General features: G+C 45.5%; 1 protein-coding gene across 3 annotated transcripts in view; it reads right to left on the bottom strand.

The window, feature by feature from the left end:
• Positions 1 to 211: 211 nt before the first annotated feature.
• The window catches only part of MAGI2 (membrane associated guanylate kinase, WW and PDZ domain containing 2), a 1,132,900-nt gene continuing 1,109,619 nt past the window's right edge, over positions 212 to 23,492 (bottom strand). For 2 of the 3 annotated variants that reach the window (XM_081102532.1, XM_081102533.1), the window contains one exon: positions 212 to 991. In XM_081102532.1, the coding sequence (XP_080958658.1) occupies positions 330 to 991 (662 nt within the window). In that variant the 3' untranslated portion in view covers positions 212 to 329. The remainder of the gene's footprint in view (positions 992 to 23,492) is intronic. The other variant, XM_081102534.1, reaches the window with a different exon arrangement.

Genomic DNA, 23,492 nt, shown 5'->3' with positions numbered 1-23,492 from the left:
GCTCTTAATCGGTCCAGTCTCTTGAATAGAAAGTTTGGATGACGTCCAGATCCTTCATGCAGTGGGGGAATATTTTTTCTTTCTTTTTAAACTAAAGCTACACTGCATTGTCTCTCCGTGATGCTCTTCACGTTGTTTTGGTTCTTCCATAGCTGCCCAAGCCCCCCCAGCGGAACCGGGGGCTTTAGGATCAGTTAGGTCTGCGCGTGGACGCCCCCAGGCCTCGGCGCGCGCGGATCGATGCGCGTGACAGTGACAATAAATTAAAACGCCCGCAGACGGGCCGGAGCGGGGCCGGCGGGCGTCCGGGCGGGGCGGCGGGCTGGGGCTCATCTGCCCGCGGCCGAGGCGCCGGGCTGGAGGACCCCGGACAGCTTGTCGGAGCCCGGCACCTTCCAGGGCCCCGGCGCCACCGCCGGCTTGCGCGCAGGGGCGCCCCCCGGAGGCCGCGCGCCCGGCCGGGGTCCCGCGCGCGCGCCCGCCCGGCCCTCGGCCTCCCGCGCGCCGCCGCCGCCGCCTCCCGGGCCCGCGAACCCAGGCGCCGCGCCCGGGCCTTCGCGGCGGCCGAGCTCGGGGCCCGTGGCGGCTCGGGGCCCCTCCGGCCCGCCGGCCCGCGCCGTGTCCGCCGCGTCCGCCGCCGCGCGCCCGGGCGCCCGGGCCTCCGAGGGGGGCCTGCCGGCCTCGGGCCGCCCCTGGCCGCCGGGCGCCTCCTCGAGCCTCGGCCGCGCGGCCCTCCGCGGGCTGGCCGAGCGCTCCCTCTGCGCGCCCGGGCGCTGCTTCTTCTGGCCGCCGGCCGCCAGCTCCTTTGGTTTCCTAACGTCGTGCTCCCTTTGGATCTCCCCAGTCGGGTCTGGGCTTCTCTGGTGGGAAGGGTCGGAGGGTGGGGCTGGATGCGATGGAGAGAATGGCGAGAGGACGTCCTCGAGGGGGGCGCCTACTTCCTGCAGACCTGCGGCGGCGGCAGCGGGACCGCTCCAGGCGCCGGGTTCGTCTGCGGGACACGAAGCACAGGCGTTAGGGCCGCGCCGCGCCCCCGCGACCCCTCTCCGCGCGGGGCGGCCGCAGCTCGCCGGGGGCGCCTGCCTGCGAGGGCCCCCGCCCCCGCTCCCGGCCCCCCACCCTCGCTGCCAAGAGGGCAGCCGGCCGCACCCCCGAGCTCGTTGTCCCGCCGCCCTCCGTCTCCCGGGCCCTGCCCTCGGGGGTGGAGGAGGGGCCCCTGCCGAGCCCCGGCCTCCTCCATCCCTGCGCCTCGGCCCCTGCGAACTTGGCCCTGCGGGTCTGCGGGGCTGACGGCCCTGCCTGTGCATCTGACTGGGCAGTTCTTGAACCCGGGGAAGGTGTGAACAAGACAGAGTCCTCGAGGCCAGACCCAGAGCTTCCGGGAGGATGGGGCCCAGGCATTTCTCTGCCTTTGTAAGAGCATCCAGACGATTCTGAAGGTGGTCCAAGAGCCAAGCTTTGAATAACGCTGGTCGGAGTTCTCCGGGAAAAGTTAGGAGAGTGACTTTCTCGACCATTAGGTGTCACTCAAAGCATAATTCTTAGCGACCATCAGATAGCCTCCGAATTTGGATATACTCATCTAAAAACACTCATTATTGCCTTTTGGAAATCATCGTCCTTAATTCTTGTCAGTAGTTGTAACATTATACAAGTCCTGGCACTAAGATAATGGATTCTTTCTAGGAAGCCTAGTTTCAACATTTATTTGGGATTTAAGATCTACTTTAAGAAAGGATTTGAGATAATTTGCAACAATGAAACACATACAAAATAGAATGATAAAAAATCAGAAATGGCTCGTTTTTTTAAAAAATGCAACCATTGTTCAGAAGCCAAGCAGAAGGAGAACAGATGTATTAGGAATCTGAGAGGAGTTAGTCACTGCTATGAGCAGTAACATTACCCTTGAGTTTCTGGCCACTAACGCAAAATTAAAGCAGAGAAATCCAATCCAGTGAACCCTCAATATTTGTAAGGCATATGTCCTAAGACCATTGGAAATCCTCAAATTTGGGGATGTCATTCTAGAGTGTAATTTTTCTCCATAGAATTGGTATATGGTCCTAAGTGGGGGACAAAGAAGCCACATTGATGTCTGAATGCTGAGTGGCGGCCGGGCCCCTTCACTAGCTGTGAGATTCAGTCCCACACACCAGCCGCAGTGCATGTGATTCAAATTCCTGCTGCTGTAACACTTTGTGTCGGAGGCTGTCAGGGGCCCTTATGCATACTCAGTCTGTGAATGTCAAGGGGCTCCTTTGTTTAAGTTGAGGATTCTTATCTGGTACCTTTGATGCTGATTTATAAAGAGAGAAGGAGAGGAAGAGGGCAGAATAGTTCCACTAATCCTGGTCACCTGTAGAATATCAAATCGGTTGTAACCCAGTTTCTCCTTTGATGTGAAATTTGATTGGAGTATTTAGGGCACAGGGTTCTTTTCCTTCTTTCCATAGACTGATATCAATTATTATGTTCACATAGTGAGTTAAAAATCCTAGGGAAGCATCAGTAGAGCTGGAATCTAATCCTGCCTCTGGCATTCACCACAGATGTGGTTTTAGACCAACCACTCCATCTCTCAGAACCCCCCCCTTTCTCCCTTTGGAAGGCGGGGATAAAATGTCTACCTCACAGAGGTGAGACGTGCACCTTGCAATGGGAGGATTATAACAAGTGTTTAGATAGTTGAGTCAGATTTTTATTCTGTGCCCCAGAGGCTATCTATATACAGACTGGACCACATTAACTAGCATATGTCTCGGGAGGTTTTGAATAAGTGCAGCAAGTCAGCCACTCCCATATGCTGTGATTCCTTGGGCTCTACGTCAGGTATCCTTGGTTACCTCAAGGAATATTCTGAATTCCTCAAATGGGAATTGGAGTATGTTCTGCATCTGGTTGAGTTAGAATTTTAAAATCAAACTAACAAATGATACCTGGGGGCAATTCCACCAAGATAGGAAGATATAGCCTGAAAGAGTTAAAACTGGTGTTCCAAAGGCCTAACTAGAGGGTAGTTGTACAATGTTAATCTCTAACTTGGACCATGGGAACAATATTTCAAATTTTTATAGTTCTTTCCCCATCACTACATCACACACAGTGGAGTCAATTAGCTGGCCTCAAATTACTTCTGAGATACGGGGCGGTTGCGATTATTCACCCCATTTCCTGAAGGAGGAACTGAAGCAGAAAGAAGTTAAACTTGACCAAGATTACAAAATGGGTAAGCCAAGAGTAAAATGTCTGGTTTCTTTATCCTTGTAACTTACTGAGAAAATTTTCCTAAGGTGTAGCCTTGCAAATAGGATCAAAGCATGTGAAATGCACATGCCCAGCCAGTGGCCACTGCTGACCAACAAGATCTAGATCCAATAATGAGCAGAATACTTAGCATTTACTTCTGAACAACTTGCGGTGGTAAACTAGAAGGTGAAAATTTTCAAAATACAAAAATATAAAAGTCCCTCTTATAAAAAATTTCTGAAGTGTTTGTTTACAGATTATTAAATGCTTAGTGAGAGAAACTTAAAGCTAAAATGTGCTAAGCTGCTACTGATTAAGAATATTAGTCAGAAATTAAAATGAACTAGTAAAAGATTTAAAAGATGGATATTTATATATGTGGCTTAATAGTTGTGGGAAGCTACCACTTGCCATTACTGTCATGAGAGCGCACCAAGGAACGCAGAAGGCTGATGGACCTTGGGCTTTAGCAGGTCCGACGCTATGCACCGATTGTTGAGATAGTGGTGGCTCAAGGCAATTCCCTAACCTGATAATCCTTTTACTGTTTACCAAACTTTACCTTTGATATGCCTGTATGCATTGCTAAAGGGCAAATGTGTATTCAAGTAAATAAAAGGTGGACCAGGCCAGAGGTGGGTGTGTCTCTTCAAGAAAGAGGCTCCCCTTGGCCCCCAGAGCCTCCTAAATTAATATTTCTTGTATAGTATTTTCACTTGTGCGTCGGCCCCTCCTTCAGATCCTGAACCCCGCTGTGAAGGTCGTGGCAAATAGTTTTCATTTTGGGGCACAAGAATTCCTCAGTTCAGAGCTCTACATGCAGCACCTGCACCAGACTGAGCCCGCAAAGCTCCATCAAGCACCAGGGACAGGCGGCAGGCAGCCCCTTCCTCACCTGCCGTGCCACCTGCCTCCTCAAGGTGACAAACGGTGGTGGTCAGGAAGAGGCCTTGGCTAACGTGTCAAACTCCAGTTTTCATGAAATCTTGACACACAATAACCAGAGAAATTAATCACAGTTACTTCTCATTTCTTTAAACCTTCTCTCTCTCTTTCTCTTTTTTTCTTTCTTTCTCCCTCCTTCTCTCCTTTTGTCTTCCTCCCTTTCTATTTTTTCTTGAACCTGACCACTGGCTAACGCGTATGATCGTGTTCATATATGAAGTCACTGTACAGGACAAGTTCCACCCATCCTCCCTGTCTGAGATATTCTAACTAGAATTAAAACAGACACATCCCGGAAAGACGAAATCAGCCACTTGGGCCTGTTGGGAATTCTGCAGCTCCTTTGTCCAAACAAAGTCCCCAGGCCCAATAGTTGAAATCAGAAAGGAAAAAACCTTTTATTCCAAACTGTCTTCCTTCTCCCATACCCACCCCTGGGTGAATCTGCTCTAGTCAAGGTCACCAACGAGCTTTCTGTTGTCAAATCCAGAGGACATGGCTCTGTATTCATCTCAGTGTTTTATCTGACCTCATGTCACACTCCCAGAAGCAAGCTGGACTCTGGCCGCCATGACACTCCACTCTCCTGCTCTTTGTCTTGCTGCCCTGGCAGTTCCTTCTCAAGTTACTTTGTAAGTTCCTCTTCTTGTACCTGGCCTCTGGTGCTGCATCCCCAGGGCTTGGTCTTACATCATTTTCTTTCCTATTGGTCTCTCCTAGGTGTTCCCATCTACTCATGTAGCTTTTATACAACAACAATAGTCCTAAACGTTCCTGCTAAGCTCTATGCGACCAGCTCTGGGCTGCTATGTCCATCTGTCTACTTGATTCCTCCACTCAAATACATGATCATCTTCGCTTTAACAAGTCCAAAATAGAAACATTTGCTTCTTAAACTTTTTTTTCACTCTTTCCTCATTTCCCCATCCTGATGAATTGCACAACCATCATTTGGAGTCATCCTTGATTCTTTTTCCTCCATCACCTCATAAATACAATCCATCTGCAGGTCATATTAGTCATATCTTCAAATATACATGGATTCTGTCAACTTCTGTGCACCTTCACCTTTACCACCCTAGTTCAAGATACAGGGCAGTTCCTGGAAGACTGGGACCAGTATGGGCTGCCCAAGATCCCTTAAAAGAAGGCAACAGTGTGGATGGACATCTTTCATTAACCCTTGGAGATATTCTCTTTTCCCCCAGGATTTTTTTCAAATTATATTTTACTTTTATTTATTTGTTTTGAGAGAGAGAGAGAGAGAGAGAGAGAGAGAGAGAGAGAGAGAGAGAGAGAAAGGAAGGGAGAGCGAAAGAGAGAAACATATTTTATTGTTCCACTTAGTTATGCATTCATTGGTTGATACTTGTATGTGCCCTGCCCAGGAATTAAACCTGCAACCTTGATGCATCAGGATAACACTCTAAGCAATGGAGTTAGAGTGCTCCAGCCAGCCCCCTTGGAGGTAGTCTTAACAACAGAAATTGCAGTGTTGTCAGAGCCCAGGACAACTAACCTAGTTACCATAGCCAACAGGTGGGCCTGTCAAGCTATTGTTTCTCAGATGAGCAGCTATAATAACCCACTTTTCTCTTTACTTCTACTCTTGCCTACCTTCCCAATTCTCCATACAGTGTCCACAACACCTCTTTGAGACATTAATTAGATCATACCATTCCCTTGCTTGAAACTTTTGGTGGATTCTCACTGCTTAGATTAAAATCCAAAATTATGAACATGACCCACAAAAGCCTGTGTGATCTGACCCTGGGTGGGTAGCTCAGTTGATTAGAATGTTTGTCCCCATATGTCAAAATTGGGGTTCAATCCCCATTCAGGGCACATACAAGATTCAACCAATAAATGCATTAATAAGTGGAACAACAAAATGATGTTTCTTTCTCAAGTCAATAATTAATTTTTTAAAAATATATTTTTAATTGATTTTTTACAGAGAGGAAGGGAGAGGGATAGAGAGTTAGAAATATCGATGAGAGAGAAACATTGATCAGCTACCTCCTGCACCCTCCACTGTGGATATGCCCGCAACCAAGGTACATGCCCTTGACCAGAATTGAACCTTGAACCCTTCAGTCCGCAGGCCAACGCTCTATCCATTGAGCCAAACCGGTTAGGGCAATTTTTTTTTTTTAAAGTCTGTGTGCTCTGGCTCCTGCCAGCCTTGCCAACTTCATCTCCCTGCATAGTCCTTAGGCTCCACACACGCTGGTCTTGGTTCACAACCTCAAATGTACCAATCTCATTCTCTATTCGTGGACTTCATTGCTGACTCCTTTGTCCAGACCGGACCATTCTCCCCCAAATATTTACATGGCACAATCCTTTTCATTCTTTAGGACTCTTAAATAGCACCCCAGGGAACCCCAACCACAGCAGGCATTCTGCTCTCTTCTCTCCTCAAGAGCATCTTGACTGTTTCCTCATTTGTAATTATGTATTTGCCTGCTTACTAGGTTAATATCAGCCTCAGTTACTAGATTGTAAGCTTCATGCCAGCAGTGGCCACACTGGTCTTGTTTATCACAGTGGACTTAATACCTAGCAGACTGTTTGACACAAGAATAAGTGCTCAATGAATACTTGATGAACAAGTAAATCCTTCCACAAATAGAAATGGAAGACTTGAATCCAAATGCCTGCTTGAGGGAATACTTCAGAGAAAAGATCTTTATTTAAAGAATAATCTGCCCCAAACAGTTTGGATGTCTCTGAGAACATTGACTGAATAATATATAATTATATATTAGTATATATGTACACAAATTACACACACACACACACACACACACACACACACACATCGTTATCTTTGAGTTAAAAGACTATTTCTTAAATTATGGGAACCCAGAGTATTGAAAAATAAAACTCTTTCACTTCATATATGCCTTAGATAAAAAACAAAAATAGCTCATCTATTAGGTTTTAACATCTTGTTTATTTTGTGGAATATAACCCAAGTGACAGTGACCAGAGAGGTGACCCGCTAGGACTAAACTGCTTATTGCAGACCTGCATTATTGGTTTCCCCAGGTGGCTCTTATATCCAGCAAAAATGGTATAGAAAAGGAAAATATCGAGGAAGAATTAGTTAATTTTATCCGGTGCTGAAGGGTAAGGAAGACCTCTCGGAAGGGAGCCAGGGATTGTCTCAGGGGACAGTGGTCCTGTCACCTGGTGGCCGTAGGGCTTCCAGTTTGGGCCTAAGGATCCCCCAGTCCCTGAATAAGGGCTACCACACTGCTCTCTTTCTCTCCATTCAGTGCTTTGGATTAGAGTGTTGAGGAAAGTAATACTAATACTGCCACCATTGGTTGTACTAATAATGGCAACAGCTAACCTTGATTGAGGTGATTATTAGGAACCACACACTCTTCTAAGCTTTTGAAATGTATTTACTCTCAAGAAAATGTGCACATTTTACAGATGAGGTTAAGTCACTTGTTTAAGGCGGCATAGCTGGTCGGTAATGGAGCAGGGTTGCTGAATGGCTTTCTGACGCACTGCCACTGGACTCCCTTGCTATCCGCTGTTCTGGCTGAGAAATGGGACTCATCTCTTCTTCTGGGCTATGACAAAAACCCCTGTCTTGTCCTGGGCGGTTTGGCTCAGTGGATAGCAGACCAAAGGGTCCCGGGTTTGATTCCGGTCAAGGGCATGTACCTTGGTTGCAGGCTCCTCCCCGGCCCAGGCCCTGGTTGGGGCTTGTGCAGGAGGCAACCAATCAATGTGTTTCTCTCACATCCATGTTTCTCTCTGTCTTCCCCTCCTCTCTCTTCCACTCTCCCTAAAAATCAATGGAAAAATATCCTCGGGTGAGGATTAACCAAAACAAACAAAAAACCCGCTAACCTCCATCTAAAGTGATGGTCATTACAGATGTGTCCTTATCCCCCCATTGCCCCCCCCCCACCACCCTCCCACTCATGCCCTCACCCCCCTGTTATCTGTGTCCATTGGTTAGGCTTATATGCATGCATACAAGTCCTTTACCTTAATCAATAAAGAAATTTAAAAAAATAAAGTGATGGTCAGAGGCTGATCCATTGCTATTCCAAATGGAAACTCTGAAATGCTGTTTGTGTTTGAATATTGGACACAGAAATATAGTTGCCATAGTGAAGGTGCTGATTTGTGAAAATGCTGGAAGTATGTGCTGGACTCAGAGAAGAAAAAATTAGATTTGTCAAGGGTAGGGATAATACTATGAACTTTAAATATATCCCTCTGAGTGTCATACCTTGAGTCTGGATTGAATTGAAAATACTCATACTAGATATTGGAAACAATGAATCAGTTTGAGACATAAATACTTTTACTGCTCAAAATTATTCTGCAAAGAGATTCATTTTGGTGTTCTTTTTTTGTTTTAAAATATATTTTTATTGATTTCAGAGAGAAGGCGGGGGAGGGAGATAGAAACATCTATGATGAGAGAGAATCATTGACCGGCTGCCTTCTGCATGCCCCCTACTGGGGGTCGAGCTCGCAACCTGGGCATGTGCCCTTGATCGGACCCTTCAGTCCTCAGACTGACGCTCTATCCACAGAGCCAAACCAGTTAGGGCAAATGTTACTTCTTCTTCTTCTTCTTTTTTTTTTTTAAACTTTCCTGTTGCAACCGACAGTTGGCTGGGTTAGAGATTATTGATGTGGTAGCATTGAAATATATTTTCTTCTAATTTAGAATATTACGAGAAAATATAAAAATAATTATAGTAGATCAAAGGACAGTAATATTGAAGTCATTTGGTGCTCCAAAAATATCTTTTAAGGATGTGTTCAAACCATAATGGCTCATTTGGATCTATTCAACCATCACTAAGGTGAGTCCTTTTTGTAACAAAATACAAATAAGAAAAATGTGCATTTAAAAATTTCAGAACAAATTTTTTTACTTTGCTTCTGCTCTTTCTGGAGCTTTGTTTCAGCCTGGAGGCATTATTAATGGCCTTTGAGCATGCGTGTGCTTCACTGTTATTCCTGGAGAGAGGCAAACTAGGTGTTATAAACACAAATAACTTCAAACATTGCGGCCACATTTGCTTAGTGCTGCTCAGTCATGCTCATCGTGAAAATATAAGCAGGATGCTGCCGTGACCCTGGGCAGACGTTCACTGTCTCCATGGCTGAAAGGCGAATCTCAGGGCTAGAGGGCTGTTAATGGAGCTACCAATGCACCACATATATCAGGAACTCTGCCACGTGTGTCATATACATTATCTTTTCATCCTCAGGACAGTTCTAAGAAGTAGGGTGCTGTTATCCCCATTTCACAGATGAGGAAACCGAGGCTTAGATAAAATTAAACCATTTGCCAGGACCGCTCGGCCCAAGCCCAAACCACTATTCTATTCTGTGCTTTCTAACCTTTTCCACATCAGAACACGCATAGAAAGAGATAATATTTAGGCAGTGCACTGGAGTAAACACGAAAATGGTCAAGCCCTTCGTGTGTGTGTGTGTGTGTGTGTGTGTGTGTGTGTGTGGCGGGGGGTGGGATGGGGGTAGGGGTGTGGGGGTTGGTGGGGGATCCAAATCCTCGCTCCCAGTGGCTCTTTAGGCCATTTCTCAGGAGCCCTGATGCTCTAACAAAACAGTTTTAAAGGCACTGCATGAAGAAGTGGTGTCTCTAAAAGCCTTCATTCAAATGCAAACATACCCCCCAGGAGTTGGAAAGAGGGGAAAGTCCGGGGAGATTTAATAGATTTTTTCTCTCTCAGTATCACCAGTTGGGAATTGGACCCCAGAGAAGGGGGATGGAGCACAGGGAAGTCTCACTGCAGGAAGGGGCTGGAAATGTGTGTCGGACAGACAGAAGGACAGACTTCACCTTTCCATCATTTTGCCTGAGCTGGCTAAGTCACCTGGAGCTTTGGTAGACAGTTTACCGTCCTGCTGCGTAGAGAGTGGCCCTGTTTGTCTTTGGGAAGAATAAGTCAGTACCTGGTGGAGGCAAGAGCGTCAACAGCAAGCCTTGGCCTCTCCCTGGCACTGCCACTTGTGGTGAGCGTGGGCAAGCCATTTAACCATTTTCCTGGGATTTTGAACATTGAGAATTGGGAATAATATCTGCCCTGCTTCCCTCCCAGAGGTGTGATGATCAAATAAAATAATATATATGAATACCTATATACACATCAGCCATTAAGTTAATAGTTTGAACTTAATTTTTAAAATGGGCCAAAGATTTGGATTATCATTTCACCAAAGATGACATATGAAATAGAAAGATGCTCAACATCATTAATAGCAAAATGCAAATCAAGACTGAGGTACCACTACTATACATCTACGAATATGGCTAAAGTAAAACAACAACAACAACAACAACAACACACACACACACACAGGCACACACACACACAAACACAACAAAACTTGAAAAAAATGGCAAGGACGTGGAGCTACTGGAACTCTCGCAAGTTTTCATTGGGAATGAAAAGTGGAACAGCCACTTTAGAAAAGAGTTTGGCAGTTTCTTAGAAGGTTAAACATTGAGTTATCATACAACTCAGCAATCCCATTCTGAGGCATCTACACAAGTGAAATTAAAAATCATGTTCACACAAAAACTCGAATGTGAATTTTTATAGTGGCTTTATTCTTATTCACCAAAAACTGAAAACAACTCAAATGTCCAACTGAACTGGTGAATGGACAAGCACACGGTGGTACAATGGAATGGCACTCTGCTAGGAAATGGGACAAACTACGCATACAGCCAGCAACATGAGGGAATCGCGGATGCACTGTGCTAAGTGAAGGCTACATGCTGTTTGCTTCTCTTTCTATGACTTCTTCAGATAGCCAAAGCTAATGGGGCAGAAAACTGATCAGTGGTCTCCCGGGGTTGGAGTGGGAGGAGGCTTGACCACCATGGAGAGTGAGAGAATTTGGGGGATGATGGGATTGTTCTGTATCTTCATTACGGTAGTGATTATATAACTGTATGGGTTTTTCAAAACTGGTTGAATTGTACACTAAAAAGGGTGAATGTTACTGTATATAAATTATACCTCAATTTTTCAAAATTAATAGTGCTGAAACTGTTTTTAAGCCTGGTGCAAGGAAGTCTTTTTAAATTGGTTACACCTTTTGCAAATAAGATTCCACCACTAGTTTGCTTAGTAACCTCTCTGTCTCCTCACCACTGGACTAAAAAGATTCTCAGCCCAATGAAACTGATCATGAATTCGGAGTTCACAGAGTTAGCAGACTCTGCATTAAAGAAGTTTTACTTTAATCGTTAGAAGGCATCTTTAATCTCGAAGCTTTTCTAGAATGGCGTTCTTCATCTCCAAAATACAGCCCTGTCTTCAATGGCAGAGAGCAGAAATAATCAATCATAAGGTTCCTATTTCATGGGAGAAGGGATGAAACTGCTAATAGCCACCTCTTGCCAAAGATGGAAGAAGTGGGAATGAGCTACTCAGGAGGCTCTTGGACTCCTGCTAAATCTGTTCCTCTGTGGTACCCAAACAAGATCTTCATGATCCCTTCATCAGCCTCTGGAAGCCATCCATGGGCAAGATGCCGGCCTAAGATTAATTCGCTTCTAGACTGAGGCCCACAGTGATGCGCAACTATATTCCCATCAATATGTTCCCAGGGAACAAAGTCCCCTTTTGACAACCTGGCTGTTTAAAAGCAAATAAATTAGTGGAAGCAGAGCTCTTGTGCCGGGAGCCATCCAATTTTGTTGTTATCATCTTTCATCAAGGTTATCCTTAGACAATATTTTTTTTCTGTATCCAATTTTACTTTTCCAAACACTGTCCTCTTATTAATTTCTCCCTCTATACGGGAACCCAGTAGACAGATGCTCTATCCACTCTACCCCCCTCCTTGAAATAGAATTTACTTCTGATCACAAAATACAGGGAGCAAGTAGCAAAGGCAATGCCTGTGACCCCTGGTTGCAGGTTTTCCCAGACTGTGTGCATCTACAAACACTGTGTCCCCCACCAGACCCAGACTGCCCACAGCATTCCCCACATCCCAACAGCCGCACAGTACAGTATATGAGCAGGTGGGAAGCAGAGTCCTCGCCAATTACAATTTCCTAGCTCACTTTTGCAAATACTGACGCTGAAGTAACTGGTTGTTCCTATTATTGATTTTCTGAAACTCTCCACGCACAAGTATGACATAGATAAAGTATGGCTGCATAGCTCTTAGAGAGATGTAAAGTAGCCTTTTAAAGAAAGACTTTTCTCCACACCTTCTGTGGCTGCTAGCGACATGAAAGCAAGGAGATGTGTGCATTGCTAGTCATATCTTCTTTCACCAAAACTGGACCGCATCGTACCACACATGCCAGGGATCTAGTGGTTGTGTGACAACTTACAGAAGTCTCAAAACTCACGTGGTTTAACAGTGACAATGACATAGGAATTATCCTTGCCTTTATAAGTGAGGTAACATATTGGTTCACACATGAGTGTGTGAGAATAATTTTATTTTAAATGCAATTTATTCTTTTAGATATGCAAGTCAATGCCTATAAACGTGAGGTTGAGCAATCAAAAATAAAGAAAGAAAGAAAGGCCTTTCTTAAACTGGAGCAATGACTAAGGCCCTATCTGTGTCCCCAGTCTTCTCAGCCCCAGGCTGCCTGCCGCACGTGGATGGCTGCCCCTGGGTCCCCACGTCCCTGGTGGTCATGGAGGGAGGGCAGGCCAAGCCACGCGTGAGGAATACCCAGTGTTTACTGTGTTCAGTCCTGGCCCTTGAGGATCTCTGTGCATTGGTCTCTTCTCCATGTTCTTTTTGGCCTGTTTCTGTAGCCTCAAGAGCTGTTCTTCCTTCCTGGAGTCAATCTTGGCCTTCTCCTTCCTCTTCCCCTCCAGGGTGGCTGTCGCCTCCTGGATATGTTTATTGATTTTTAGAGAGAGCGGAAGGAAGAGACAGAGAGAAACATCAATCAGTTGCCTCCTGCAGGCACCCTGACTGGGGAACGAACCTGCAACCGCAGTATGTACCCTGAACGGGAATAGAACCTTCAACCTTTTTGGTGTATGACACGATGCTCCAACCAATTGAGCTACCTGGCCGGGCTGGATGCTATTTGAAAGGGCCAGCATGCTGCCTTGCATAGGATGAACTGCAGTTGGAATCAAGAAAACCAGCCAGGAGGCTATTGAGATCTCCCAGGGAAGACCTCATGGTGGCTTGGACTGGGGACGTCATGGTGGAGGTGGTGAGAGGGACTGGATTTAGGATACATTTCTGACAGGCTAGATTGGACCTGTTGATGGATGCATATAGGGTGTGAGGGAAAGAGAATAGTCAAGGAAGATCCAAGGCTTTCTTTTATATTTACTGATAAGAAAATGGATTGACCTTTGCTAGGCACTAGAAATGTAAAGATGAAGAAACAACGGTACCTACAAGGAACCTATTAGTGTGCTAGAGGCCTGGTGCACTAAATTTGTGCACTTGGGGGGTTGCCTCAGCCTGGCCTGTGCCCTCTCACAGTCTGGGAACCCTCGGGAGATGTCCGACACCAGAGTGTCATGTTTCTTGATTCGTTATCAAGAAATGAAATTTCTTTTTATCTTATTGGTATCAGCAAGCAGAAACATGGTCACTCTTAGGACAGAGAAATGGTATTAATCTGTGGTTAATTAATATTTATCAAGCATTTGTGCTGTGCCAGACACTGTGTTAACTGCTGGGAATCCAGCATAAACAAGACGATTTGTGGAGCTTGTTAGAGGTGGTAAATATAGGACGAGTGATCTCAAATGTGATGTATCATCAGAACAGTGAGAGAAAGTAAAGGGTGCTACAGAAGCATTTAATGAAGTGTTAACCTCTTTTAGGGATTCAGAGAGGCCTCCTTAAGAAAATGGTCTTTAAGCTAAAATGAGACTAATTATAATTTTATTACCAGCAGCATTATTATCTATTTCTTCAGTAATTAGCCTTTCTTTCAAGTGGTTGCTTCTCTGTCTCTCTTCTGCCTTGAATCATGTCCAGCTCTTGCCTACTTGAAAAGACAAAAACCCCAAATCTTTCACTTTTATACACCCCAAAACTAAGCTTTTCATTATTTTCCAGAATTAAAAATTCTAACTTCCTTGCAGTCATATATTCACATACTCATTGACTTGTTCAAGTTCTGTACTCTGTGCAGGGAATTTGAGGGGACTCCAAAGACGTTGCCGCGGCTGGAGCAGAATGTGAGGAGCAGAGTGACAGGACATGAAGGGATGATGAGTTTCTTCATTTGCAGGACATGCCCAGGACTGTGGAGCCCGTTCTGTGGGTGTGGGAGAGCCGCTGAGGGTTTGAGCCTAACTGTAATGCCAGCATTCATGAACACTAGAGATGGGAAAGACAACTGAAATCCAGAGTTCAGGCAGTGCAGGTTTAAATCCTACTTTACTACTGAACTGCTGTGTGGCTTTGGGCAAATCACTCGATTTCTCTGAGCCTACGTGATATAATATCTACCTCAGACATCTGTTATGAAAATTAAAATTAACCAAAGTCTTGTAAAAGTTAAAAAAAACCTAATACAGTTTTTCACATATAGTAGGTATTTGTAAATCATAATTATTATAAGTAAAAACAGCTAACATTTGCTAGACACTTACTACTTATACTAAATGTTGTGCACACATTCTGTCATTCAAATTTCACAACAAACGTATGAGATAGATAGAAGGATGAATAGTAATGGATCCTGGTGAGTCCCCTACCTGGACAGTCCACCTGAGAAGGGACCAGAGTCCACAAGGTATCGAGATCAAAGAGCTGTCCCACAGGCAAGCAGGGCTGTAGCTAACACAAGCCTGGAGCATACGGCAGCCTGTGGCCCAGCTGGGATCCCAGGCCTCTCTCTGAACTTAGGACCCTGGGGCTACCTGGCTCTTAGCTCCAACTGCACAGTCCTGGTTACTGCATGCATTTTCCCCACCAGGCAGCTGAGGATGCTGAGAAACTTTACTTCTTATCCACGGGGCTGTGACAGCCTCCTGCATCCTCCTGCTTTGATAATAAAGAACAAATAATGATCCTCTTTGAAACCATCTGAGCCCTCATCCGAGTTCATGCTGTTCCCAAGGTGTGTGTGTTGGGGGAGGAGTGGAGTGGGAAGGCCGGGGAATGACAGGAGCCAGCTGAAGGCAGAGGTGGTCTGGGGTGGGCAATGAGGGGAGGCGGAGGTTGTGAGTTTGTCTTACTTTATTTTTTACATGTTTTTACTAATTTTTAGAGAGAGAAGAGAGAGGGATAGAGAGATAGAAACATGGATGAGAGAGAAACATCATTGATCGGCTGCCTCCCGCATGTCCTATCACTGGGGATTGAGCCTGTAATCCAGGCATGTGCCCTGACCAGGAGTTGAACCGGTGACCTCTAGGTTCCTGGGTTGCTGCTCACCCGCTGAGTCACACCTGCTGGGTGCCTTTAGAGAGGAGAATTTTGGCTGGGTTTGCACAAAGGCTGCCTATGAATTTTTATTTCTGCAAACAAAGTCTCAGCCCTTCCTAGGAACAAACTGAGCGGTATCCATTTCTGTAGCATTCGAATTACACATAATGGCTGATTTCATGCAGGTTTAATTTCATTTTAGCAAAAGGTAGGACATTTTATTGGAGTCACTTCTTCAGAAATAAAACTGAACCGAGAAGAAAGACCTGAAACTATTTGGCTATCACTGTGGAGGGTGGTCTACCGGGGCCTTGATTTCTACAGGTCTGTGCACTTGTAGAAAAACCCTAATGGGTCAGCAGGCCCTGCCAAGTGCCGGTGCTGCGGTCGAGGTGAGGGACCGGGGACAGGCAGGGAGCCAAAGGCCGGCATGGGGAGCGGATATTGGCAGCTGAGAGCAGAGGGGGCCTGTGAATTGTTGGCCGTGATGCAAGACTCCGATCTGAGGGCCAGACGTATGCAGCAGGCTCCCTTCTGCTCAACACACATTTGCCGAAGAAGCAGGAACTGGTTCCTGGGCCTGTGCACATTTGTAGCCTAAACACTTTGGCCCCTTGTCGCTTCACATTAGTAGACCCTGCAGCTCCAGGGTCGTCTCTTCAGAGAGGCCTCTCTCACCAGCTTGTCCGAAGTGATTATTTTCTATTTCAGCTCCTTTGCTTCTTTAAGAGCATTTACTACCACTTATTTGTGTTTCTCTTCCTAGAATATAAATTCTTTGAGACAGGGGCTGTGATCTGTCTCGTTCACTGTTGCAACTTCAGTCTCTAACACAGTGCCGGGCACGCACTAAGTGTACTAAATATCGTAGAAAGTAAAAAGAAGAATGAATAGATCAGTCAGAGATCTCACAGTCTCCTTTCTTGAAAGTGGAACTGCAGCCCTAACCGATTTGGCTCAGTGGATAGAGCGTTGGCCTGGGGACTGAAGGGTCTCAGGTTCGATTCCGGTCAAGGGCATGTACCTTGGTTGGGGACACATCCTCAGTAGGGGGTGTGCAGGAGGCAGCTGATTGATGCTTCTCTCTCATTGATGTTTCTAACTCCCTTCCTCTCTGTAAAAAATCAATAAAATATATTAAAAAAGAAAGAAAGAAAGTGGAACTGCAGCCAACCTTAATAATTTAGAGAAGTGTGGAGAGACCTGGTCTATTTGAAATATATGCATCCCTGTATGTATCTGTCTGTATCAATATGTGACATCACTGGATGTTATAAAACTCTTAGATTTTATGAAAAACATTAAGGTTATTATACACAATCAAAATTTGTAGAGAAAAATTTGTATGAATTTGTAAAACCTTGCCATTTATATTGTTGTCCATGGACCACCCCAGGCCCACTGAGTCAGAGTTAGCATTTTAACAAGTTCCCCAATTTGAGAAATGGCTCTAAAGGACTCACAATGTAGCCCTAGCTGGTTTGGCTCAGTGGATAAACCGTCGGCCTGCGGACTGAGGGGTCCCAGGTTCAATTCCGGCCAAGGGCACATGCCCAGGTTGTGGGCTCGATCCCCAGGAGGGGGAGTGCAGGAGGCAGCCGATCAATGATTCTCTCTCATTGATGTTTCTATCTCTTCCTCGCCCTTCCTCTCTGAAATCAATAAAGATAAATATTGAAGAAAAAAAAAAAAAAGACTCACAACGTAGCCTGTGAGATCATTTTGTGAACTCTAGGGGGCAGTTTACTCAGGTTGAGGAAAGAACAGCTTTGCAGTACACTGACCTGACTAGTTCCAGAAAGAATAAGAAAATCTGTGCTTCACAGGTTGATTTTTGTTTTTAAAACCTAAAGAAAGACGGCTGGTTAGTTACGCTGGTGGGCGTTTTAACCAAGCATTGCTCATTGCTGGAAAGTTAACACCATGGGCCCTTTCAGAATTTCATTCAGGACAGGAGAGTCACTACCTACCCCTCGTCTGCCTCAGGTGTGACTGGAGAGAAGGTATCTCAATGATGTTAGTAGATAGTGCTTTTTAGCTTTTCAAATAATTCTAATAGTTATTACTCACATACTATAGAACTTTTAAAAAAGGTAGTTAGTTAGCTATTGTTATAAAGAGCAACAGGGAACCTGTTTATCCTGTTAACACCTCGCTCCTTTTCCTGGCAACAAAACACCCTGAGGGAAGAATGAAAATGATGAGGGGCTCTTTCCTACAGAGCAGAGTTTCGGGAAACCACCCTTCCCTACATTGTAGATGTGATTAGTGATGGGTAAAATAAGTGGTCTGCTCTCTCACATTTGAATTAATCGATTACATAAGCATTTATCCAGCGCCTAAAGGTGCCAGCGTGGGCCATTGCTGGGGATCAAAGACTATTACCAGACTCCTGCCTTCAATAGGATTACATGACTTTGGTTTATCCATGACAAATCTCTTCCTGACCTGGTGAAAAATCGGGCAGTCCCTCTCTCTTTAATCAATGTAATCAGTGCTATAGGTCAATAGGAGGACCAATGGCAATGAGAAAGTCTTGTTCTTTGTCAACTGGAAAGTTGAACCTCCTTCCCCAAATCAGGCCTCAGTGACTGATCCTCGCCAGTGAGGATAATCTCTCCTGTACTCTAAGCAGGTTGTTTTTATTCTGTCGGCCTCCAGAGCAGAAAGAAAAATCATCTTTGAAGCTTTCTCTTCTGTTGAATGTCTGGCACATTGGTTCTAAACAGGCAATAAATCATAATAAATGGAAATAGTTGCCCATGGCACAATCTGATTGAGCCGTTTAAACAATCACTTTGTGTTGACAAAGGGTAGGGTGATTATGCCAGAGGAATTCAAAGGTGCTTAAAACAAATGAAATGGAGAAATTGCTTGAAAAATGTGGAGGGTTCTTCCAGGGCAATAGGCTGCCTTCATTCCGGCTCAGCCTCGAAGTCCACAGACCTGAAAATTAAGTCTCTGCTAATTCTTCAGCCTTACGCTGGGCGGAGGGGGCCTGACCGCGCAGCTGCCACCTGAGGCTTGCCTTCTAAATCCGAGGTTTTGAGAAGTGAAACTCACAGGGACCTGCTAATACTGTTCTGCACTTTGGGAGATTAACCCTCACATTAATGTGTGGGTAGAGTCATTCAGGGGGCAGCTCCCAGCACATGTACAACCATTCTAACACAGACGTTAGACTTCTGCAGGGAAGTCATTATTCCTAATAATCCTATCTAATAAAGAGGGAATATGCTAATTGACCTTCACACCATCGCAAAGATGGCGGCACCCACAGCCAATAAGGAGGGAATATGCTAATTGACTGTCATACCCTCAAAAGATGGTGGCACCCAGTCCCCTCAGCCCACAGGGGTGGCAGGCGCGAGGCAAGGCCAGGCCCACACCCCCAGGCAGGCCCAGCCGCTCCACATGCCTGCCTCCGGAGACCCCCAGTCCCCTCAGACCCCCAGCCGCTCAGGGCCGCCTGAGGCTCAGGTAACCAGGGCTGGCCGAGGCTTGCGCTGCCGAGCGGCGTTGGACCCCTCCATCCGCCCTTCGCTCACCGCGTGGCGGTTGGGGGAAGACGGGAACATAGCTCAGGCTTCTTGTGTTGTAGCCCCAGAGGCCATGGCTGCGTCTCGTCCGAAGCCTGGGGCGTTAACGGGAGCTCCCGGTGGAAAGAAAAACCCACCGCCACCGCTCACTGAGAGCCCTGCGCACCTGCGGCTGCAGCCCGAGCTGGCAGGGGCCTCGGCCTTGGCGCGGACCAGGCCTCCTCCCGGGGCCTCCTGGCCTCGGAGCATTTCCATCAGCAGACACAAAACCCAGGAGGGCGCTCTCCAACGGAGACACTGAGTTGGCCGGATGGGAATCGTCCTAGGAGGTTTGGAGGCCGGGAGCTCTGCTGCCTCTAGCCAGTGCGCTGCAAAGCGCTCCTGCCGACCTGGAACTCAGCATTTTGAATGCCAGTGCGGAGGCTGAGGTTAGAAGCCCACGGACTCCACGCCCTGCTGTCCCTCTGAGTGGGTCATTGAGTGGGCCTTCTTAATAGTTCATAAATAAGCCTTCCTGCCAAAAGCAAAACAAAAACACCGCACAGCGCCCTCCCCCTAGCGGCCAGGCTGCTGTCTGGGCGAAGAGGCGTGGCCGGAGGGGTGAATGGCCCTGGGAGGCCTTCCCACAGACTCAGGGCCCGGCAGCACCGGCTTTCACCAGGGGCCTTTTAAAGGCGGAAGGATGATCCATTAAAACGCACACTCCGAGCATCTGTAAGTATAGGAGACATGGGTCTGAAACAGCTACTTCTGATCTCAGATCAGTAGCTTTATTTACCCTTTCTTGATCCTTTCTTCCTCTCTTAAAGTCTTTGAAGAGTCTTGCTCTTGACCCCACATAGTCAGGGTCACGGGCCTTTGTTCCGGTTCCCAGTGGCTGAGGAGTGCGTTCTTTGGCTGCATTTACATGCTTGCATAAATCACCCAAAGACAAATGCCACGGCAGATTTATAGGGTTAACATGGCAGCTCTTTCCTGTTCTGGCAGTCGTCCCAGGCCCTGAGCCAGCAGGGGCGGCTCCCGCCTTGTAAGACACTGTTCTCCATAATGGCTGCGAGTCTGCTGAACTCTGGGACTCTTCTGGAGGGCTTCAGGCGGATGGAGAGGGCACGAACTTCCCTGGGCTGCATAGCACCAGCTTTAAATATCTGGGCGGTGGAGTCAGGTTGCCCTGGTTCCCGTCTCTGATCATCCTCCCCGATAAAGGCCACCCAGCACTGGTAAGCCTTGGGTTTCTTACCAGCAAAATGAGAGTAATTGTGGTACCTCCTTCATGGAGTTGCTATGAGGTTTGAGTGAGCTCATGAATGAGATGGGTTCAAATTGCTTACTAGCTGTGTGACCCTGGACAAACCATTTTAACTTCTGGGTCTCCGTTGTCATAACTACTTCCCTTGCCATCTTCACAAAGTTGCCTTGTATGGAACAATTAAAGACACTTGACAAGAACTCTTTAAAGCTATAGGAGATTTTTTTTTTTTTGATGGGGGCTACATTTTAGGGACTGAAATTGGTGTAAAAGTCTTTGGCTATCCCACAGATGAGCTGGATGGGCCCTACTGTTTCTGTGTGTGGCAGGTGGACTGTCTGTGTGTGGAGTTTGTAATCTGGAGCTTCCTATTGGCCTTGAAGGTCAAGAGAAAGTTGCATTGGAAACTTAAGTTTTCAATTCACTTTTAGAAGTACTGCTGCTCTTTTGACCTCAGGGTGAAAAGGATTGGTCAAAATCTCTATTTGCACCTCCTCAAAATAACCAACAAAGCTGGATTAGCGGTCTGGGTTCAGAGAGTCCTAGAGGAGGTCTCTGCACCTTCTTTCTCAGCGTTTACACTTGAATGAGTGAAGCCAGTCAAAGGCATTTTAATGGATGTGTAGCCAATGTCTTCAGGGTCAATTTTTCACCTTGTTGTTTGTTTAGGAAAGAGTGAAGTCTTGTGCTTTATTTTTGACAATGCTTTTCTGTAGGATACAGAAATCTACAACATACTGAGGGGAAATAAACCTTAAGTTTCAGTCTCAAAAACTTTAAAACTGATATATCTTACTTATAACTATTACTTGTACTAAGTTTGATTTTTGCCAAACTCTAGCCTAAAGCAAATGCAAAAGGAATAATGACAATAAATGGCTCAGGTCAATTACTCAGGTATACATCTTATCTCTTTCAAGTTTAAGCTCATTCTCTTTGCTCTTTCATCTTCCCAGGGTAGCTTGATTAAAGGGAAATGGGAAAAAGGGGGGGTAATTTGTGTCATAACTTGTACTTCTATTATAAGGAGGACATCTTTATTCCATTATTTTATGAGAAACATTCATTAAAATAATGTAATTTCTCCCACCAAAATTTATGGCACTATTAATGTACCCCTTTCAGGTTCCAGAGTTCCCAGGGCGTTCTTTTCTTTGTAAGATTGTCATGAATTATTTCTAAGTGGACATATTACTGTTTTAAATAGGAGGGGTGTGTGTGTGTGTGTGTGTGTGTGTGTGTGTGTGTGTGTGTATAGAGCTGGAGAAGAGACATTTTCTTCCAACATAGACATGAGGAAGACAGGTCGGTTCTTATCACAGCCATTCCAGGGACAGAATGACAGGGGTGTAAGAGCCACACACAATGGTGTCCTCAGACTCCAGAGTCACGTTTTGCTGATCACTAGTGAACCCCTCAATGTCAGTGCAGAGTTTAGTCTAGCTTTTTATTCCTATCTTATTTTTTATATCAGCATAGGACTGGTTGGTATGGCAGTAGACTGAGAAATCTCTAACTCATTTTCTCATTTGACAAATGCTTTGGAGTGACTAGTAGATGGTGGGCACTCAGGACACAGTGATCAACAAGACAGCATTAGTGCCCTTGTGAAGATAACATAACCTTTTTTTTTCAGTGAAGGGGGGAAGTGATTGGCGAACAGAGGCTTCCACTCAGAGATGGAGTCAGAGAGTCAATGGCAAAGTCAATTTGACCCCGAGTCGTCATTTGCTAGAAGTGGGACTAAAGGGCAATTGTGAATGAAAAATAGGACTCGAGAGATTTCATTTGGGAAGTCTCCCTTAGAAACTGGAGGGCGTATTGAAGTGGCGGAGACCTGGGCATAGAGGACAGAACAGCTATGTAACGGTCTCTGGTTGGGGGTTTCACTTCCTTTACTTTCTTCATCCATCCATTCATTAAATCAAACATTGAGTGGCCTGTTCCTATTCCCAAAGCAGAGCAGTGTGCTAGCCGTTGGGAAAAGGAAATGAACTAAAACACTGCTCTTCCTGACCTTATGGAGCGCACATTCTAATGAAGCGAGCAGGCCACCTTAAAAATAAATATGGCACAATTTGTTAAGCACTTTAATAGAGTCTTCTACTGAGTGATATGAAAATACAGAAAAATCACTTAGAAGTACATTTTTGAGAGAAAGTACCCGAATAATGATGACATTTTCATGAATCTGTTCGGTTCCAGTCAACAAGTTTATGGTTATGCATACACCTGGGTAAGCTCTCCCTGCTTTCATCTGAGATAGGAGCTTCACTTAATCAGAGCCGATTTTATTTACAACTATGTGCATTTCTCTCAGTAAAGAGCATGGATGTGACTGAATGCACTTTCGTTTTAAAATTAATGAGCATAGGTGAGTTAGTTAGAAATGATTTAACTTTCCAAGATAACCGACTTTCCTGCTTTGTCATTTCTTTGGTCAACGTCCCTGAAGACACAAACTAGTCTGAGTTTCTTCTTTAAGAGAAAAAAAGCTGCAGTACTATCACATGCCCATTTCTCAATCTGTTTCCCGTTGTCTGCTAACCTGAACATAGGAAATAGTGTGAGGGGAAAACTCAATTGCTCTCTTGGCAGCTATGTAGCTAGTTCATCCTTGGCTACTACATTTTTATAAAATTTCTTAAGTGTTTTTGTTTTTTTTTTGCCCCCAAAGCTTTCCTGGCTGGAACCCGGGCTAGATCAAAGTACTGATGCTATTTGACTTACCATGGAGTTACTTCTAGATCAGTGATGATGAACCTTTTGAGCTCGGCGTGTCAGCATTTTGAAAAACCCTAACTTAACTCTGGTGCCGTGTCACATATAGAAATTTTTTGACCTTTGCAACCGTAGTAAAACAAAGACTTACATTTTTGATATTTATTTTATATATTTAAATACCATTTAACAAAGAAAAATCAACCAAAAAAAATGAGTTTGCGTGTCACCTCTGACATGCGTGTCATAGGTTCGCCATCACTGGTCTAGATAAACCTTGCCTCATAAGTTGAAAATATCAGAAGTCAAAAATGCAATTCAATACATTTTCCACCTCAAGAGTAACTGCCTTCCTCTCTTCTCACCAGACGCCGGAAACACAGATG

This window comes from Myotis nattereri (assembly GCF_964212035.1).
Source record: "Myotis nattereri genome assembly, chromosome: 11".
NCBI classification, from domain to species: domain Eukaryota; kingdom Metazoa; phylum Chordata; class Mammalia; order Chiroptera; family Vespertilionidae; genus Myotis; species Myotis nattereri.
This window is presented reverse-complemented; position numbering and strand designations above follow the sequence as displayed.